Below are 17709 nucleotides of genomic sequence, written 5' to 3'. Positions count from 1 at the left end.
TTTGATTATCTTATTGCTCTTGTTGTCTTTGTGACATTTCTGAGTCTGGAGTTTGCGCCCTTGTTGAAGTATAAGGGTTTGGATTCCCTGGTAATTCATAGCTGAAGTATTGTGAATTATTCTGTGAGGATTAATCTTGCAAATTGTGCTGAGGTAAACAATTTGCCATTCCTCCTATTGTTTTTACTGTGGATAAGGAGAGATTGGGGTTTGATTGGTTTGTGAAAGGAATCATGAGAATTATTATATTAAATTATGTGCTGGGTAATTTGGATTTGGCTAAGCCCATATTTATATTTGCTGCTAGGTATCATTTTCATCTTGCACTTTGTGAGTAGAGTTTTGCATATCTGGAGTTGCATTTGTTTGTCGAAGAATTAATTTGCTGCTGCTAGTCTTCATTTCAGAGGGTTTAAGGGCATGTCTTACGTGTAAGTTCATGGATTGTAACTTCTAATTTTTATGGGTATTGTTAATTTAGATAATAGGGGATATTTTATCAACTGGGTGGTTGGTATTCTGTGAAAATACCCAATATCAAAGTTGATATTGAAATCTGGAATTTTTAAGCTGTATATTCCCTATGTAATATCCAAATATTTGAGTTGAAATTATTATTGCAATATCTTCTATTTTGTTGCTATAATGTTGTATAAAAAATTGCAAAATCTCAAGAATTAAAAAAAAAAAAAAAATTCTTCAACACAGATTGTTTGAGAGCCGATAGGGTTTATTTCACTAGTATTAGAGCTTGCTTGCAAAATGTTTGACGAAATGTCAAACAACTGAATTATAAAAGAATTTGGTGTTTGACGAAGTTATAACCGGTTAGAGTTATTACAAACTAGGGGATGTGTCCCTGACCCTAAACCCACCTACTCTTAGGATGTGGCGATGGTGTTATGAATTTTCCCCACTACCACCCAATTGCTACCATAATGCAGAGATGTCCTGACATTTCCAAAATAATGAGGGTGATGTGCAGGTGTCCCCCTCGACCATTTCAAGGGTTTGTTTGAGTGTTCCCCAATCGTAGGCAATCACAAAGTCTAATTGTATGTGAGGTCCATTTAGGCCCCTCCAAGCCAACAATTTCATTTCTCATTGTTTGCAACAATAGATAGAGAAGAGGGAAGAGGAGACAAAAGCATGATTGGAGGAGTGAAAGGAGTAGTTGCATGTGAAAGAGGAGTGACTAGGAGCAAGAAGAAGAAGAGGAAGATCTAAAACCTTGAAACTATTTTTTAAGCACAACGTATTTTCTGATTTTCATTTGTAAAATCAAATTGTAATTGGCTTTGTTCATTGTTGTTTCAAATTTCAATAATTTAGTTTTGATTTTTTGTTGTTTCATTTTCTCAAACAAACCTTATGTTGAATCTCAAGGGACCTCCAAAGTCAAGATTGAAAAGTTTAAAATTTAGTTTTACAATTTAAAATTTGTAAAAAAAATTAAAATTTAGAATTTTAAGTTCTTGAAGTAGGCTGGAACTAGGTGCTTATTGAATTTTTTTTCATTTTGTTAAGGAGCCTAAAAATCTTCACTACATAATTGAGTTCAACATGCTTTGGGGTTGTCCAGACTCTAGTCTACAATAGAGTAACATTGCCTACTACTTTGGTTCTTAGGATTCAAGTTAAGACTATTCAATAGATTCAAGAGAAGCCACATGTTTCTTGTTAGGATTAACAATAGACAGAAATAAAAATTACATGCAAATATAACCAATATCAGAAAATAATAAATCGTACAAAAGAGAACACAAGACACAAAGATTTAATGTGGTTCACCCAATCCTTGGGCTATGTCCACCAACAGTGAGTCCAAGGGCTACATCCACCAACAACAAGTCTAATATTCTTATTATCCAGTGATTACAACCTGATTACAATTTGTAATGCCTTACAACTCTATACCGTAGCAAGAAGCTACAATCTCATCATACCTTAACGAAATCTCTAACCCTAATCCATTTAATACAAGCTTTTTGTTGTTTACAAAATTGAGGCTCAAATAAATCATCTGGTAGAAAAATAACACTTGATGCCTTTTACAATAATAAATTCATTTTTGGCTTTGGGGGCGTTACCGCTCGACCCCACTTTGTACTAGTATAGGGAGCGCACCTAGGACACTGCCCTAGGACCTCGCAAGGGGCATTGCCCCTTGACCTTGTAGTAATAATCTGGGGGGAAACCAAGCAGAATAAAGGGAGAAAAATTAACCTCCGAGTCTGTTTAGGCTCCACATCACAACATTTCTACTCATACATGGTGTTAGAGAGTAGAGGCGATGTCAAGGTTAGCCTTAGCACCTTCATCCGCTCATAGTGTTGTGGCTCAACCACATCAAGGAAGAGGAAACACAAGATGAAAAGTAACCCTATAGCATATTTGTTCATGTGCACCTCAAGAATCAGATATATGATGCCATTGGCAAGTTCCTTTTTGCCAGTGGCATCCCAATTTGTGTAGCTTAATCTCCTTATGGTGGCGAGGGGAGGACCATCATATGTGCCGCCAATTGACCAGAAATTGAGGATCACGATCTTGGATAACAAGTATGCCAAGATCAATGCTTTCATGGAGATGATGAAGGCATGCTGGGCAAAGTTTGTATGCAACAGCAATGAATGGGTTGATGGATATTTTGAATTTTCCACTCATCAACATCCTAGTTACATGTTCAGTTGACACATTCTTTCTCAAGGTGGTTTATTGTTCAGGCATCAAAAAGATGCTGTTTTTTATTTTTAACATCCTTCGATTGGTTGTTAAGAAGGTTCGGCCACAAAATGTGGTCCAAGTAGTGACATATGCAACACCTATGTGCAAAGCTACAAGGAAGCTTGTTGAGGCAACATACAAATATATCTGGTGGACTCTACGTTGTGTGCACGACACAAATAATGCACGTAAGGATATGGAGAAGATTGACTTGATTGGAGGACTAGTTAGTGATACATGAGATGTCTAGATGTTTATTTGCATCCCACACTCTTCACATGCACTCTTTAGGAGCGTTGCATAAAAGTTCTTGAAACCAATTGAAACCATATGCATCCAAGTTCATTCTCTTGGAGAGAATGCTTGAGTTGCAAGAGCCATTGCATCTCATGGTTATGACGAATTATTGGAATTAGTGGGATGAGGACAAGACAAAGCAATTTAGGAGGGTGAATTAGATAGTGAAGAGTAATTTAATTTGGAGTTATGCAGAATACATGGTCTCTCTCACTGCACCAACTTTCTTTGTCATCAAATATGGGGATGGGGATGCACCTATCCTTGACGAGGTATTTGAATGCATCGATTCTATGGGTGGATGGATATTTCGCATTGTCCACTCATCAACATCCTAGTTACATGTATTCTTTCTCAAGGTGGTTTATTGTTTAGGTATCAAAAAGATGCTGATTTTTATTTTTGACATTCTTCGAGTGGTTGTTAAAGAGGTTGGGCCACAAAATGTGGTCCAAGTAATGACATATGCAACACCTATGTGCAGAGTTGCAAGGAAGCTTGTTGACGCAACATACAAATATCTCTGGTGGACTCTATATTGTGTGGATGACACAAATAATGCATGCAAGGATATGGAGAAGATTGACTTGATGGAGGACTAGTCAGTAATACGTGAGATGTCTAGATGTTTATTTGCATCTTGCACTCTTTGGGAGCTTTGCATAAAAGGTCTTGAAACCAATTGAAACCATATGTGCATCCAATTTCATTGTCTTGGAGAGAATGCTTGAGTCGCAAGAGCCACTACAACTCATGGTTATGATGAATGATTGGAATTGGTGGGATGAGGACAAGACGAAGCAGTTTAGGAGGGTGAATGAGATAGTGAAGAGTAATTTAATTTGGAGTTATGTAGAATACATAGTCTCTCTCATTGCTCTAAATTTCTCTGTCATCAAATATGGGAATGGGGATGCACCTATCCATGGCGAGGTATCTGAGTGCATCAATTCTATCCTTGGCAAGATAAGGGTTGTTTGGCAAGAGAACTCCACTGTAGCATTCTATAATTAGTGCATTCAATGAATCATTCAACACGTATGTGATAGATTGAATCCTCTTTTGCACATGGTTTCTATGCATTGAATCTGAACTGGTACATGCCTAGGCTTGGGAGAGTTACACGAATTCAAGATGACGAGGTGAAGGCATAATACTTAAGGTGCATTGATAGGATGTATCATGCTGAAACTGCTAGCAATATTTGCACTGAGTGAACGAAATTCACAAACATAGATATAAAAACTATGGTGCATGAGGACTTAATTTTGTGATGTAATTGTCATGGACAGAAATCAAGGACTTGTTCTTTAACTTCAAAGTGTAGCTGGTCTACTTATAGGTTCATCCACTCTCTTAAGAGGGACAAACGTACCTCTAGGATAATAAACTAGTTGTTGTACATAGTGCCTTGTATATCACTATCTACGAGACATGTATACAAACAGAGCCCAACAACACAATGAGATGTATGGTTGGTTGGTTTTTATTTGGCAGAGCTTGACCATTAGGTGTCCAATAGTTCTAGTGATGAGAAATTTTCCTTGAGGGATGATTAGTGGCCTCCTTTCACTATATTTTGATATTTTCTACTTGTTTTGATATCATGCTACTCATTGTAATCATCTTTATGATATTTTTGATATATTAGAAATATTTTTTACACTAATTCCACAATTTTATTTAGAATACTAATTTCTAATTAGTAATTCGATATTGAATTTTCAAAACTTCAATGTTCAAGTATTCGGTATTTGGCATTTTCAATTTTACTTTTTTAATCTTAATAATCTTATACATCTTTCCATAATTAGCATTTTAAGTACTATTTGTATAGTATACAACATATATGGTGCCAACCTTTTCCACCATCCTCAAATTTGTCTCCTTGCTTCCCCATCTCGCCTTTCAGCACTTGCTAACTAGTGGGGTAGCTATGAATTAAGATACATAAAATATCAAAATTGTATGTGCCATGTAGGTTCCTATGGTTCTAAAGGTCTTCATTTGGGCTTTGTCGGTAGGGATTTTCTCAGCTTCGCCTTGTATTGTGATAGGGAATGCCCAAGGGGTGGTCCTTAGAATCTACATGATGTGCTACTTCTTGACCTCATTTAGAGTTTTGCTTCTGAAAATTGTCCTCATTGGGGCATTTTCTCAAAATCCCCATCAAACTATAGCTCTAACCAAGTAATAGAGCAATGACAAATCATGATCATACATATTCCCTATTTCAAGTCTCTACATATTCATAATCAAAGTTACACATAAGGATTCTATGATTTCATACATTGAATAATTTGTACAGTATACAAGGATTTCTATAGGAAAAGTTGGCATGCTACAATCATTGTACTATTGAATATGAGGTAAGCCATAGTTGATAAGAAATGTCAATTTCCTGATGCAAAAATGTATCAATCATGCTTCGCACTAAGGGTCCATTTGGTTTGTGGAATTTAAAAAACCAGGATTTCTACAAACCTTGGTTTAGTTAAATCAAGGTTTTGCAAATCTTCATTCCAATTTTCGGGATTTTACTTGAACTGTTTGTTTCACTTGGAAAGATGTGTGTGAAGACACATTTTTATGCGTAAGCTTGGAGTTGAAGGCAAATTTCAAAAAGTAGTCCAATCTATTGTTTTTACACCAGGTTTTGATTATGAATTCCTACTTGCTAGTAGGAAGTTGGAAAACCTGGTTTTGAGGCAAACTTGGAAGTCCGGTATGCTAATTCCATTTTGCCAATTTTGAAACAAACACAAAAATTTTTAAATCCAGATTTTGAAAAAGCGAATTCCTATCATCTTCTAGGAACCAAACGGACCCTACAATCTCAGAAAACAATCCCATCTACTTGTATCCTAGCTGAGGCCAAACTGGAACATGATGTAATAAAAAGAAACTATATTTTCAAAAATAGGGCACAGAAATTCTGATATTTATCTCCATATAAGAAATTCTTCAAAAAACTTGGATTCGCGTTGAGTTTTTTGGATTGTTTTTTCTGTTGATATAACTAAATTTCTGAATATAGAAAATGTATAAAAGATCTCTCTAAATCCACCTGGAAACTTCAGAAATGATTCATATTTACTTTTGACTTTCTAAGATGAAGGTAGTTAACAGTATGTAGATTCAGACATCGAATACTTCGAAATGTCTTCAAACCATAGCTTTCCTTGCTTAAACATCTAGAAAATCAAAGCTAGGTCTGTTCAACCTATTTCCACTTGTCCATAATGTTGCTATCGACATCGAGATTCAGTAATATGAAGACACCTTGCTGTAGTTAACCCAAATCTGAACCTGGCGGCTGAATTTCACATTGAGAAAATGGTCTTCAAACCTGATAAGGATCTGTAGCTCTGAAAATGATGTGTTAAGGCATCATAGAGTAAACTCCTTCCACCAAAATACACCCTTTCAACTAGGGGGGAGTCCATCTATCTATCTGAATTTAGGGATACTAAAGGGTTTTGGACCTTAGCTGAAGATTGCAACAACATTCGATAAAAGAGTGAGAACATAATGAATCCTAAAAGAACACTAGAATCTTGTTTCAATAACCCACAAAAGATGATTTAGCCTCAACCCTTGATCGATTACCAGCTCAATCCAAATGCTCCATATTTAGACCTTAGATACCGATTCTCTGCTGAAATGGCTGGATGCTGGTTCTGATGCATCCAGATGCTGCATAGATTCTCCCAAGAAGCGCATTGTGGGAGCATCCGAGAAGCATCTGGGCCCATCTAGAAAGCATCCGCAGCCAAAAAGCCTTTTAGACGTCAATTTTAGAGTGTATTTAATTGATGATGATAAGAATGTGGATTTTTTTGAGAATCCTAATGATTCTGAATGATGGAATTTGATTAGTGAATTTGAAGTTGAACTCTCAATGGTGAAGCATCATGCTATGGAATGGTTTATTTTTGTATATTTCTTGCATTTCTTTGCATACATAAATTATTGTGTGTGTGTGTGGTTGCACCCAAATGCATCCGAAATTCCTACCCCCCCCCGCCCCCCTCGAAAAAAAAAGAAATCCACGTGTCAACACCCCACACCAGCACCAGCATCGGTAACTTAGATTTAGATTCAATAAATGACCCATTAGACTCTTTGAAAACCCACACCCCGTTGGCCTTTTTGTCACATGGTTAATAAAATCAACTAAAGTACATGTAAAGGAGGACAACTTATGTTTTTTAGGCTACGGGTCACCTACGTTTCATATAAAGATGTGCCCACAACTTAAGAATATAATGGATTTCAGGACAAAGACTCTAGATATATCAAAAAATGCTTTATGTCCTTATTCGCTTAGATTATTCGAGGAAAGGACAACCATCATTGTTAAGTTTCATGGGTTGAGTTGGGACAACATACATAATCATTTATGTTTTCACTTAACAATTCCTATTATTTAATGAGCTTTGGACAAAATAGACAATCTTGAAAGTTTTAAGAAAATCTTAATAATAAATCTCTCACTTGAGAATATACACTAATCATTGAGACAGAAGCAAATATCTCGACTACATCATTGTCTAGGACCTAACTTAGGTGTTAGTACATGGCTTGCCATAGTGTTGGGATGAGTAATATAGGTCTTCTTAGGCATAAACTTATATGACTAGTTTCGATAACTTGTTTGGTCTCATGGAAATCATAATCCATTTGGCAATATTTATAATGTTAATTCCTTTAGCTATTTTTTTTTAATACTCATGTTGGATATATACTTGTTTAAATTAGAAATAAGGGTAGATATTTGAGGAGATTTAAAGTTTACAATCAATCCCACACTTCCTTTGAGGTCTTTGTTAAGTTGATATGTGTGAGCTATGCATCTATAGTCCAAGACCCAAAAAAAGATATTTCTCTTCAATCTTCCATAATCCATTTTTTGTTCTCATGGACATCTTTGGGCCTTGTTGGTGATCCACTTATTATATACCAAAAACCTTTTCAATGAGGACCTACCATAACTTGATCTGCGATGTGTAAAATTTTGAACTTTTAACCTTTTCAGTTAATGTACTATTTTTCTCCTCAAGAGAAGCATTATTTGACTCCCCCTTGTAATCTAAATAATATTGAAGGTTTAAAATTCCACCTATAATGCGATTTTAAAGCTTCCACAAATTTACATACATATTGACTCCGATGTAGATCATACAACATTGAACTTTAAACAATGAGATAATATTTAAATACTAAAAAATAATACAAGCTTAAGAAAAACAAAACTATACACTTAAACTACAAATATTACCAATGTAACACCAATATTGGGGTATGTTGGGATGGGGGAAAATGGGACTTATTTTCAGGACAGTATAGGGACAGCGAAAAGGGTAGTATGTAGTATGGGGTGTTGAAATGCTAGTTATGAAATGATGTTTTAGTAGAACATACCAAATTAAAATACTTGAACATAGCCAAATTGCAACCTGAAGTAGAACCATTGAACATTCAACATTGTAACATATTACACCGAATAGTAACATTCAAAAATCAAATTCAAATAGAAACTCAAGTACCCATCCCAAGGGTGGCATGGTTGTGGAATGGCGGAGGTGGTGGTACTGGGGTACTGAAGTACCTGGTGCGGGGATATCTTTGGGATGAGTACTTCGAGATTTCGGAGGGGGTGCAAGTCCCCATGTTACAGTGAATATTACCCTTTGTTGGCAAACATTTGTAATGCCATGATACACCACAAAGAGAGTTGTAAACTTGGTGAGACTCAAACGTGCAAAGAAATTACCAACATCTCACCATTTTTCTAGTGCTTTCAGTGACGTCCTTGATTTATTAGGTCCACTTGAATGGCATCAGAAGTATTCAGCACAAACATTGTGAATACACCCAAATGTGATTTCTCAAAAGTAGTGATGTGTATGGATTTTATATTTTGATCATGAAAATCCAAATTCAGTTTTTTTTGCATCAGCCAAGACAAATAGTAGTCTTGGGGACCATTCAACTCAATGACTTGAAAGGCCTATTGGTTCTACCAAATGTAATTATATAAATGCCATTGAAAATTTGAGTTGCTCAAGTGATTGAACAAGTGCATTTTCTCTCATCTAGGCCAATATTGCTCATGTCATTTGACCCAAGCTTTTGACAGTGGAGAAGTCATGCTTTGATTCTGTTAGGAGTCAGGTGCTACATTGAATTGATAGGCATTTTCCATTTATGTTAATGCCTTTGGTGCTAATGTAATAGAAAGTGTTGGGCACTACTGTCGAAGTGCAAAAAACGAGTGTAGTGGAGGATTAAATTCAATTAATCCACCACATAATACCAATATCACTTGGATAATGCGGTGAGTTCTAGGCCTTGGATTAGATCAGCACATCTTCAAGATGCAATTAAGTAGTCAAGCAATATCATGAACCTTGCTTGAGTGAACCATTATCTTGTTCACTGCCCACAACACATCTTTACAAGTCTCAAACACATAATAGAGAATCAATCATAGGCAAATACTTTGTAAAAATTGTAAGACTGAACTAATAACTGGGCAGCATGAGGAAAATAATTGGTTGAGCACTTCAACAAGTGCCTTCATATCCTCCAACACACACTTCTTTACCACATACCTGACCTATATCTTTGATACCAAATTCGAATAAGGTCAAGGATTTGAGGAGAGTTTATAGAAGCTTTACGTAAAATTTTCTACACTATATTATCATTTTTTACACATCACACTTGTATAGTAGTTAAATCTCCTATATATTGGAAGCACTTTCCCAAATATATTGAAGAGTTTGGACAAAGCAACACATTTGTACCGCTAATACAATAATCTATTTAACAACCCATAACAAATCTATCACATTATTATTTTGTGCATTCTATGATGCAATATTCATAATAGTTTATATAGTCAAAGTAGTTTCTATTTGATTAAATTATTGTCTCTGAAGTATATTTATAATAGGATCAATGAGATGAGTTTTGAATGCAAAAAAGCCTCTATATTTCATGGTTTTATAATTTGTTAAGTCTTGTTGAGTCCATGTTTGAGTCAAAAGTCAACTTGCTAAGTCTCAGGCAAGTCCAACTCTTGTAAAATCGTTGTGTGTCTGTTTGTGTATATAGATACAAACACACTTATACATGTGTGTCTGTATATATATGTGTGTACACGCACGCACATATATTAGTATTTTTAACCATACCAACATACCGGGACCCTCAGCCGCCACTTGTAGGTGAGTTGGTCTGTGCCTTGAGGTTACTTCTTTGAGGTCACAGGTTCGACTCCCCTTCGTAGTGGAGAGCGGCTGCAGGCCAGTTTCCCTTACGGAACTTTCGTGCCAAGTACTTGTTTCGTTGGACTAGGATATAGGATTGGACTTTCCCCCCAAAGTTTTAAGCAGTATGAAGGAACATATGCATGATACCAGAAGGGATTCTGATCAGGTAAGCAGGACTACAAGAGGTGAGAAGACTTTAGGCCAGCATTTGGATAGGCTTTTAGATGTTATTGGGAATGCGGAAGAAGTCAAGAATTTAATGAAGAGAGCCCCATTCTAGAAGTGAAGAACAAAGCTATGGAGCAAATGATGAAAAATATGCTAAAAAAGATTGATGTGATGGGAAACAGAGTTGACAGTACTGAGAATGTGGTAAAGAAACTTGTTGACCAGAGCTGTTCCATCTTGAAGACTGTTGCGGAGAACATCAAGATCTTTTGGACAAACTAGAATAGTGGAGAATTTAGGGTTTTGAGGATATGAAAGAGGACCTAGGCGTGAATGCAAAATGGAAAATTCAAAGAAGATAGAGGTTATGAATGACAAAGAAATTGATGAGCCAAGGGCCTTTGTTGTGAACATGAATATCCTTGTAGATTAGGCTGCTGATTTACTGAAGACCTTATAGGTGTCTTGATGTTGCCTTTTTGCTGTCTTGTTGATGTCTTTTATTCTTGTTTGATGTTTTAAGGATTCTTGCCTTAGTCTATTTTGTTCGTTGGTGTTGATGCACAGTTTCTCGTAGACTTTCTAAGCTTTTTTGTTTGGCGCTCTGTAAAAGGTTTTGGGTCCTATCAAAACCTGTTTTTACTTAAGCAAAACATATTGGACCCTCTACTTGTATTTGACCCTATACTTATGGGAGAAGAAAGACGAGAGGTAAAGGATATCTTCATATTTATGTGTTTTGCTTCTTGATTATTGAATTAGGTTTAGGAAAAACACCTAACGTAGAGGATGCACCAATGAAAAGTGAAGAATAAAAATCAAAGTTAAAAATAGCTCTTGAAATGTTAAAATGGATGATTTTCTCTTTTGAATGGACCATGCTTCATCTTGGATGAACTGTTGGCTGCTTTAGGTTTGTTTACATTCAATTTAATCGATGTTTGCTATGTATGTGTTTTCTGTTTTCTTGCTTCATTTTGTATTGTATTTTTGCTTTTGTATGTTTTCTTCCTTGTTTGTGTTTGCCAAATAAATGATTAGCATATTGGAGTGTAGTAGGTGCCTTTTTGTGCTTTAGGTTTTAGAATTTTTCAATTAACTCTGGCACAAGAGCCTGAGTGTCAAGTTTCAACGAGTCAACCATACTTGCCATGTTTCTTGAACTAACACGCTCACTTTGAGACTCTGTATGTTTTCCTAGCCCCATGCAAGCATTGTATCACAAGTTTAGAGTAACGGTAATGCAATATTATTTGTTGACATTTGTGGATAGAAATAGTTGATTTTCTATGAGTAAATTATTCATATTGCTTTTGTATTTGAATCTTGACTCAATGGGTAAGTTTAACAATGTTTAAGAGGAATTGAAATGACCACACTTTCTAGAAATAGGAATGAATTTCATAGAATGGAAGATCTTATTTATATTTATAGTAATTTGCAATTGGGCATCAAGAAAGCAAAAACACATATATCTTTTTCTTATTCTTGCACATTTTCACTTTCAATAGTTAAAATTTTGTACAAGTCTGAGGGATATTTGGTTTGCTAGGTAAAGTTGATTTTGATACAGGAGAATTTTATTGATAATACATAAATAATTATTTAAAAAATAAATAAATTGGATTTGATATTTGAGGTTTTATTTGATTTACCATATTATTTTATCATTATTTTTCCTATTACCTTCTGATTTGGTAGCACAAGCTTGAATTTTATATTTTAACTGATGACATTTAACTGACTGAATTATTGATGCACTTTTGGAACAGGAGCTGTATTTGTCGTTTGCATTGTTATTACATGCAGGTTTTTATCCTACCTACCAACCTATGTTTAAGAAGCATACCAATATTTATAAGAATATTTTATTTCTTTATGCTTTGCAAAGGTTGAAATTATGTTTTTTTAAGTGGATTTTTTCTTATTTAATTCATCTAATACCTGCAGCTTATGGGCTTCAGCTATGATTTTGCTCGTATTGGCAATGATTATATTGGATATCATGGTATGTTTTATCCTTCTTCACATGTTAAATGTTATTTATTGATGCTATCTACAGCAAATTGCCAATTAGAAAAGGCTTAAAATGTCATTGTTCTTCAAGCTACAAAATTCCAATCCCCTGTAGATGGCCTATTATAACATGGTCTCCACGTTATCAATTGCTTGTATTCAGTTGGAGAGGATCAATCCAGTGTTTTATGTTTTGCTCTCATACCTCTTGGTTTCTATAATTATTGAAACTACTAGTAGATGTATTTAATCTTTAATGTTCTTGAAATATGAAACAATAAGGTTGACTGCTAGCCCCTTGTTTTCATTTGTGTAAGAAGGTTTTTGCACAAGCAAGTTCTTCTCAGGAGTTCTACCCTCTATATTAGCAAAGGGTTTCATTAACAAATTTTTACCATTTGCATCATGAGGATACAATAGAACATGAAGTGATGTTGAATTTTTCTTAGTAAGATAGTAATTACAACTTAAAGTCATATCAGCCTTTTTTTGTGTCATGTCAATAGCCGTTGTGCAAAAGGTCACCTATTGATATATTTTCTATAGATGATTTAGAATTGATTTTACATTAATAGTTTTATTATGTACAAGATGAATGATAAATTAATTCAAATGTATTCCCTATAGTAAAGTTATCTTTGATTTATTTTTTGTATTCTAGAACCCAGCTTGCAATTTGTTCAAATTACCAATAATAAAATTGACAAACCTCAGAAAAAATATTATCAGTAGCAGTTTATGTTCAAAAATTATGTGGGTCCCTTCGGCTGGTTATATTTCTTTGTCAGGTTGCATAATATTTTATTCTAAAAGATATTTTTTTATTGGACAGGGAGTAATGTCACTTCTGAGCATTCAGTTGAATGCAATCTCTGTTGTAAATCTTGTAATGTCAGTTGGCATTGCGGTTGAGTTCTGTGTTCACATTACACATGCATTCTCTGTAAGTATGGTCTGAATATTCAAGTTTCAGTATTTAAGCTTTGCATGCTAAATACTTTTATGGCATAATAAGGATCCTATGTTCTCTGATCGAATCTAAAAATGTCAATATGTATTTTCTACGCTTGATAGTTCTTGATTCTTATTCTCACACATATTTTAAAAATATCAATGAAAGGAATGTAATGTAAATTTATTTACTATGAGCGGAGGAGACAATTGAGTTCCACATTGTAGTTGCCACAAGTAGTTCTATTTGTGTCACTTAGAAATACACTGCTAACCACATTTTATTAGAGAAAATCCTATCCCTTTTTTAAATTTATCCTCGAGTAATCCTCAATCCTGGTTCCTCTCCCATATTTTGAAATCTTTTCTGCTCATGAGTTCTTGATTTTCTTATCTGGTCTCTACTTATCTTCCATTGTCCTTTTTCTTCTTCTTTGTAAACCTCAATCTGTATGCATCTACTTTACAGGGTGGTATACTCAGCCATGTGATCTTTTTGATGACCTCTGTATGCAAATTTAAGAGAAAATTTAGTGCAAGTAACCTGTGTTGAAAACTTGAAATGAGAAAGTAATCCTGAAAAGATTAACAAGAATATGGATACCATATTTAGAACTGAGTTCTATATGGAGAATTCAACACCAGGCTTCACAGATTAGAAGCATTGGTCCATTAGTTTGTTACTGAACATCTACTGATGGTTATCATTCTCCTGCAGTAAGCACTAAAGTCCTAATTCACAGAGCATCATCCATTGGAGACCAATTTATGTAATTTGAAATCGTGAGTCTATGTGCCCAAGCTGAGGATCAAAGCATATATGCTAGCTAACATTATTCAACAAATTATTTCTCATTCCTGCTCATTTCGGCTCCACGCTTGTGATGTTAGAAATTGAATGTGAAACTTAGTATACCGTTTGTGTAGCTAGATTATCTGTTATAGGGTTTCTCGTTTTTTTTAATATTGCGTGTTATACCCAGAATAACACCTTTTTTTGAATTCTTTGTATAAATGCATTCCACACACATGAATAAGTCACTGAAGTTTACAACTTCCAACATGGTGTTGTAGAGATTTGTGGCTTCAGTTTCCAGATTTATGTGATCAGCAGATTTTGGATTATATATTGTGTTGGTATTCTACTCCCTGTTTTGGTGATTGCATGCCATTTTATTGAAAGTGTTACAGGTTGCAAAAAGTGGACAACCAGAATTTGACATATAAATTGCTGAATCACTAGTAATTTATATTTTTAGATCTGATTTGAATACCCAGTTGGGCCAAGTAAATCTTTGACAAAGTTAGGCCCCATATTCATGTGTTTTTAGAAATAGAATGCTACAGCATAGTACTTCATATTACTTGAAAGAGTAGTCATAAAAGGATTTATGAGTTCAAGAATTTTAAATGAAACTTTAGCAAAATAATAAACTTTGCAAGTTCTAAACTTTAAAGTGAACATCAACAGCTTGTGTCATGTCCCCCATGTAGAATCCTAAGTGTGATGTCATTCCAAAAATAATATTTGATAATAAATAATAATGATAAAATTAAACGATTTCTTTATATAATATAGTATAATTCTACACAGATGGTTAATGATTAGCATAATAATATAAATTATGGAGGAAAGAGGAACAATTCTAAGAGAAGATTCTTTGTGAGTTAAGATTAGACTTGATTATAATATTCACATCTTTGGAATTGATCTACTGTCAATTGAAATATGTGCTTATTTAGAAAAATATTACTTTTGTCTTAGTCATTACAAGTTGGTATCTCAGGGTATCTCTTTAAGGCAGCAATAGAAAGCAGTGAATTTCTCATGTTATCTCTTTAAGGCAGCAACACTTAATTAAAAGCAGAAGTCAGCAAATATATAGAACCACTTGAGTAAGCAAATTCATCATCGATATAATGAAAATGATATAAAGCAGGGAGTAGTGAACATAGGCATCCAACATCGATAAAAATAACTGTGATCAGAGGAAAGACAAAGCTATTAATGTTTGGTAGCAACAAGAGACATCATTGTACATGCAATGGTTGTGCAATCTTCCTTGCTGATGATTATCTTGTTGTCAAGCTTTCTCAGATTGGCTATATTGAGCTATTCTTTCATTTTATGTTACCTTTTTTGGCTTATGCCTTGCAGCGATATTATAAGCTGTTTTTGTTGATAAGTTCATTCAGTCTATGCCTTATCCATTCTACTGGGATTTTCTGTCGCCTTCATGCGCACATATATTGGAGCGGCTGTAGTTATGCAGACAGCTCTTCGCCTTTGTATTCTTCCTTTCATAATGGCAGTCTATGTAGTTGCATCAATTGTTTTGGAGATGTATCATCTCTCTTTTGTAAGTGGAACTGCCCAGATTTAAAGAAGATAGAGTGCAAGTGTCATTGAGCATAAGCTCAGTTGGAATTACTATTTGTATTGACAACAACCTTCTATTCTCATTGGTTATTGTTATCATGTATCCCTTCTTCAAAAAGTGAGTGGGATGATCTCGTATCATGTTTCACTTGGGTGTATTTGATCCACGTGGCTCATGTGTCTCTTGAGGAGTTGAATCAACTTGGTTTTGTAACAATCTTCAATTCATTAAATGTGTAACTAGTGTTGCCCCTTAAGTTACCATGACTTAGACAATTTGCATGGTATCTAGTTCCATTGATGATCTAGAGTGTCATGATTTTTCTACCTGAACTATGTGATTTGTGTGCATGTGAAACATAGTGAATTCTGTGACTCTTGAAGGTTATCATATCTACAATATGAAGCATTGTTCTGCAACAGATTAATTCTGTGTTTGATCTGCACATGATGATTTTTAGAGTGTAAATCATTTTTTTGTCTTTAGTATCTGTGAGATACATGAAATTTAATATGTATTATAAATGCTAAGCATGTGTTGCTCGGTCTGTCATAAGGCATGCCCCTTGAGTTTTAAGAGTTAACAATCACTGGTTATATTATTTCTGATTAAGCTTGAAAGCATTGTATTTAGATTTTCTGATTTCAATAAAGGATCACTTTTGGTGTGGCTGGGGTTTTTACCCTCAAGTAGAGGGTTTTCCCAGGATGAATAGTTGTGCAATTTGTTCTTGTGTGATTTTGCGTTTCGGAATATTGGTTCTATGCTTTCCTGGTCCAAAATTTTACTTGGTATCAGACTGGGTCTAAGGAAAATTCCCAGAACCAGAATCAAAGAGCAGGTGAGAAGTTGACATGAGGGAGAATGATATAAAGCCCTGACTAGGCATGCCAACTCATGGTGATGGCTAAGGACCACATGAGGCCACAACGGATAATGTCCTATGTTGGACCCAATCTAGGGGATATTAGGATACCTTTTCATCTCTTCCAATACAACCCTTGCTATGGTTGAGCTCCAATGTAATCATTAACATTGGTTGTGTAGATTCGTAAGTATATTTCCTAATTGTAGAATTGAATATATTTTATGAATTATATCTATTGGTAGGATGTTGGGGTCACATTCCCCAAATTCCCACATTCTAGGAAAAAGGGATTTGTGGGGATGCATCTGTTAGCATATGTCCAGCATATCCCATTTGAATTCGTAACATGGTTTAAGTACCTCATGTGAGATCCTTAACTAGGATTTTAGTAGTTACCTAAAGAGATGCTTCTTTTGGGAGAAGTGACTAGCTCAACTTCCCACAAGTGGTATTAAAGTGGGATCATAGGCTTAAATCCCTTCGAGTAACACCAAGGGGGAGATTATTGGAAGTTTATAGCATATCCCCTCGGGATTCATGTCATGGTTTAACCACCACTATGAGATCCTCAATCGGGATGCTAGACATTTGCTAAGGAGATGCATCTTTTGGGAGAATCGACCAGCTCGATTCCCTATTGTGGCATTGTGAAACTCTGAAATTGTATAGATTTGCCTAGACTCGTAAGATAAAAGTATTTAAAGCCACATTGTTTATTCATTAAAATGTCTAGATGTCCTTAGGGTGCTTTCTTGGTGGTTTTAGAGTATCTAGTTGTATTATAAAAATTGTTATTTCTTGTCAAAACGTTTTTGTAAAATCATAAAGTATTTATGGTCAATTTATGTTGTCAACTTGTAAAACTTATTTTATGTGTGTTTTTTATTGTACATGACACCCTTATATCTTGTTTAGTTTAATGGGGAAGAACTTTTAATTTCATGGGAAAAATATTTGGCATTGAGAAGCTTGACGAGCATGACTTCTATGGTTAAAAAGTTTTAACTTTGGTATATTCTGA

At 35.0% G+C, this 17709-nt stretch overlaps 1 protein-coding gene across 1 annotated transcript in view; it reads left to right on the top strand.

Annotated features, from left to right (window-relative positions):
* LOC149542587 (uncharacterized) overlaps positions 1-17709 on the top strand; it is a 230419-nt gene that overhangs the window by 180131 nt on the left and 32579 nt on the right. The window contains exons 34-36 of the mRNA XM_089797485.1: positions 12245-12281; positions 12423-12480; positions 13321-13431. Of these exons, the coding sequence (XP_089653611.1) occupies positions 12245-12281; positions 12423-12480; positions 13321-13431 (206 nt within the window). The remainder of the gene's footprint in view (positions 1-12244; positions 12282-12422; positions 12481-13320; positions 13432-17709) is intronic.

Source organism: Cupressus sempervirens, chromosome 8, assembly GCF_028749045.1.
Source record: "Cupressus sempervirens isolate cs-2001-9-10 chromosome 8, ASM2874904v1, whole genome shotgun sequence".
Classification (NCBI taxonomy): Eukaryota; Viridiplantae; Streptophyta; class Pinopsida; order Cupressales; family Cupressaceae; genus Cupressus; species Cupressus sempervirens.
The sequence above is the reverse complement of the archived record's forward strand: the minus strand, read 5'-3'. Positions and strand labels throughout refer to the sequence as shown.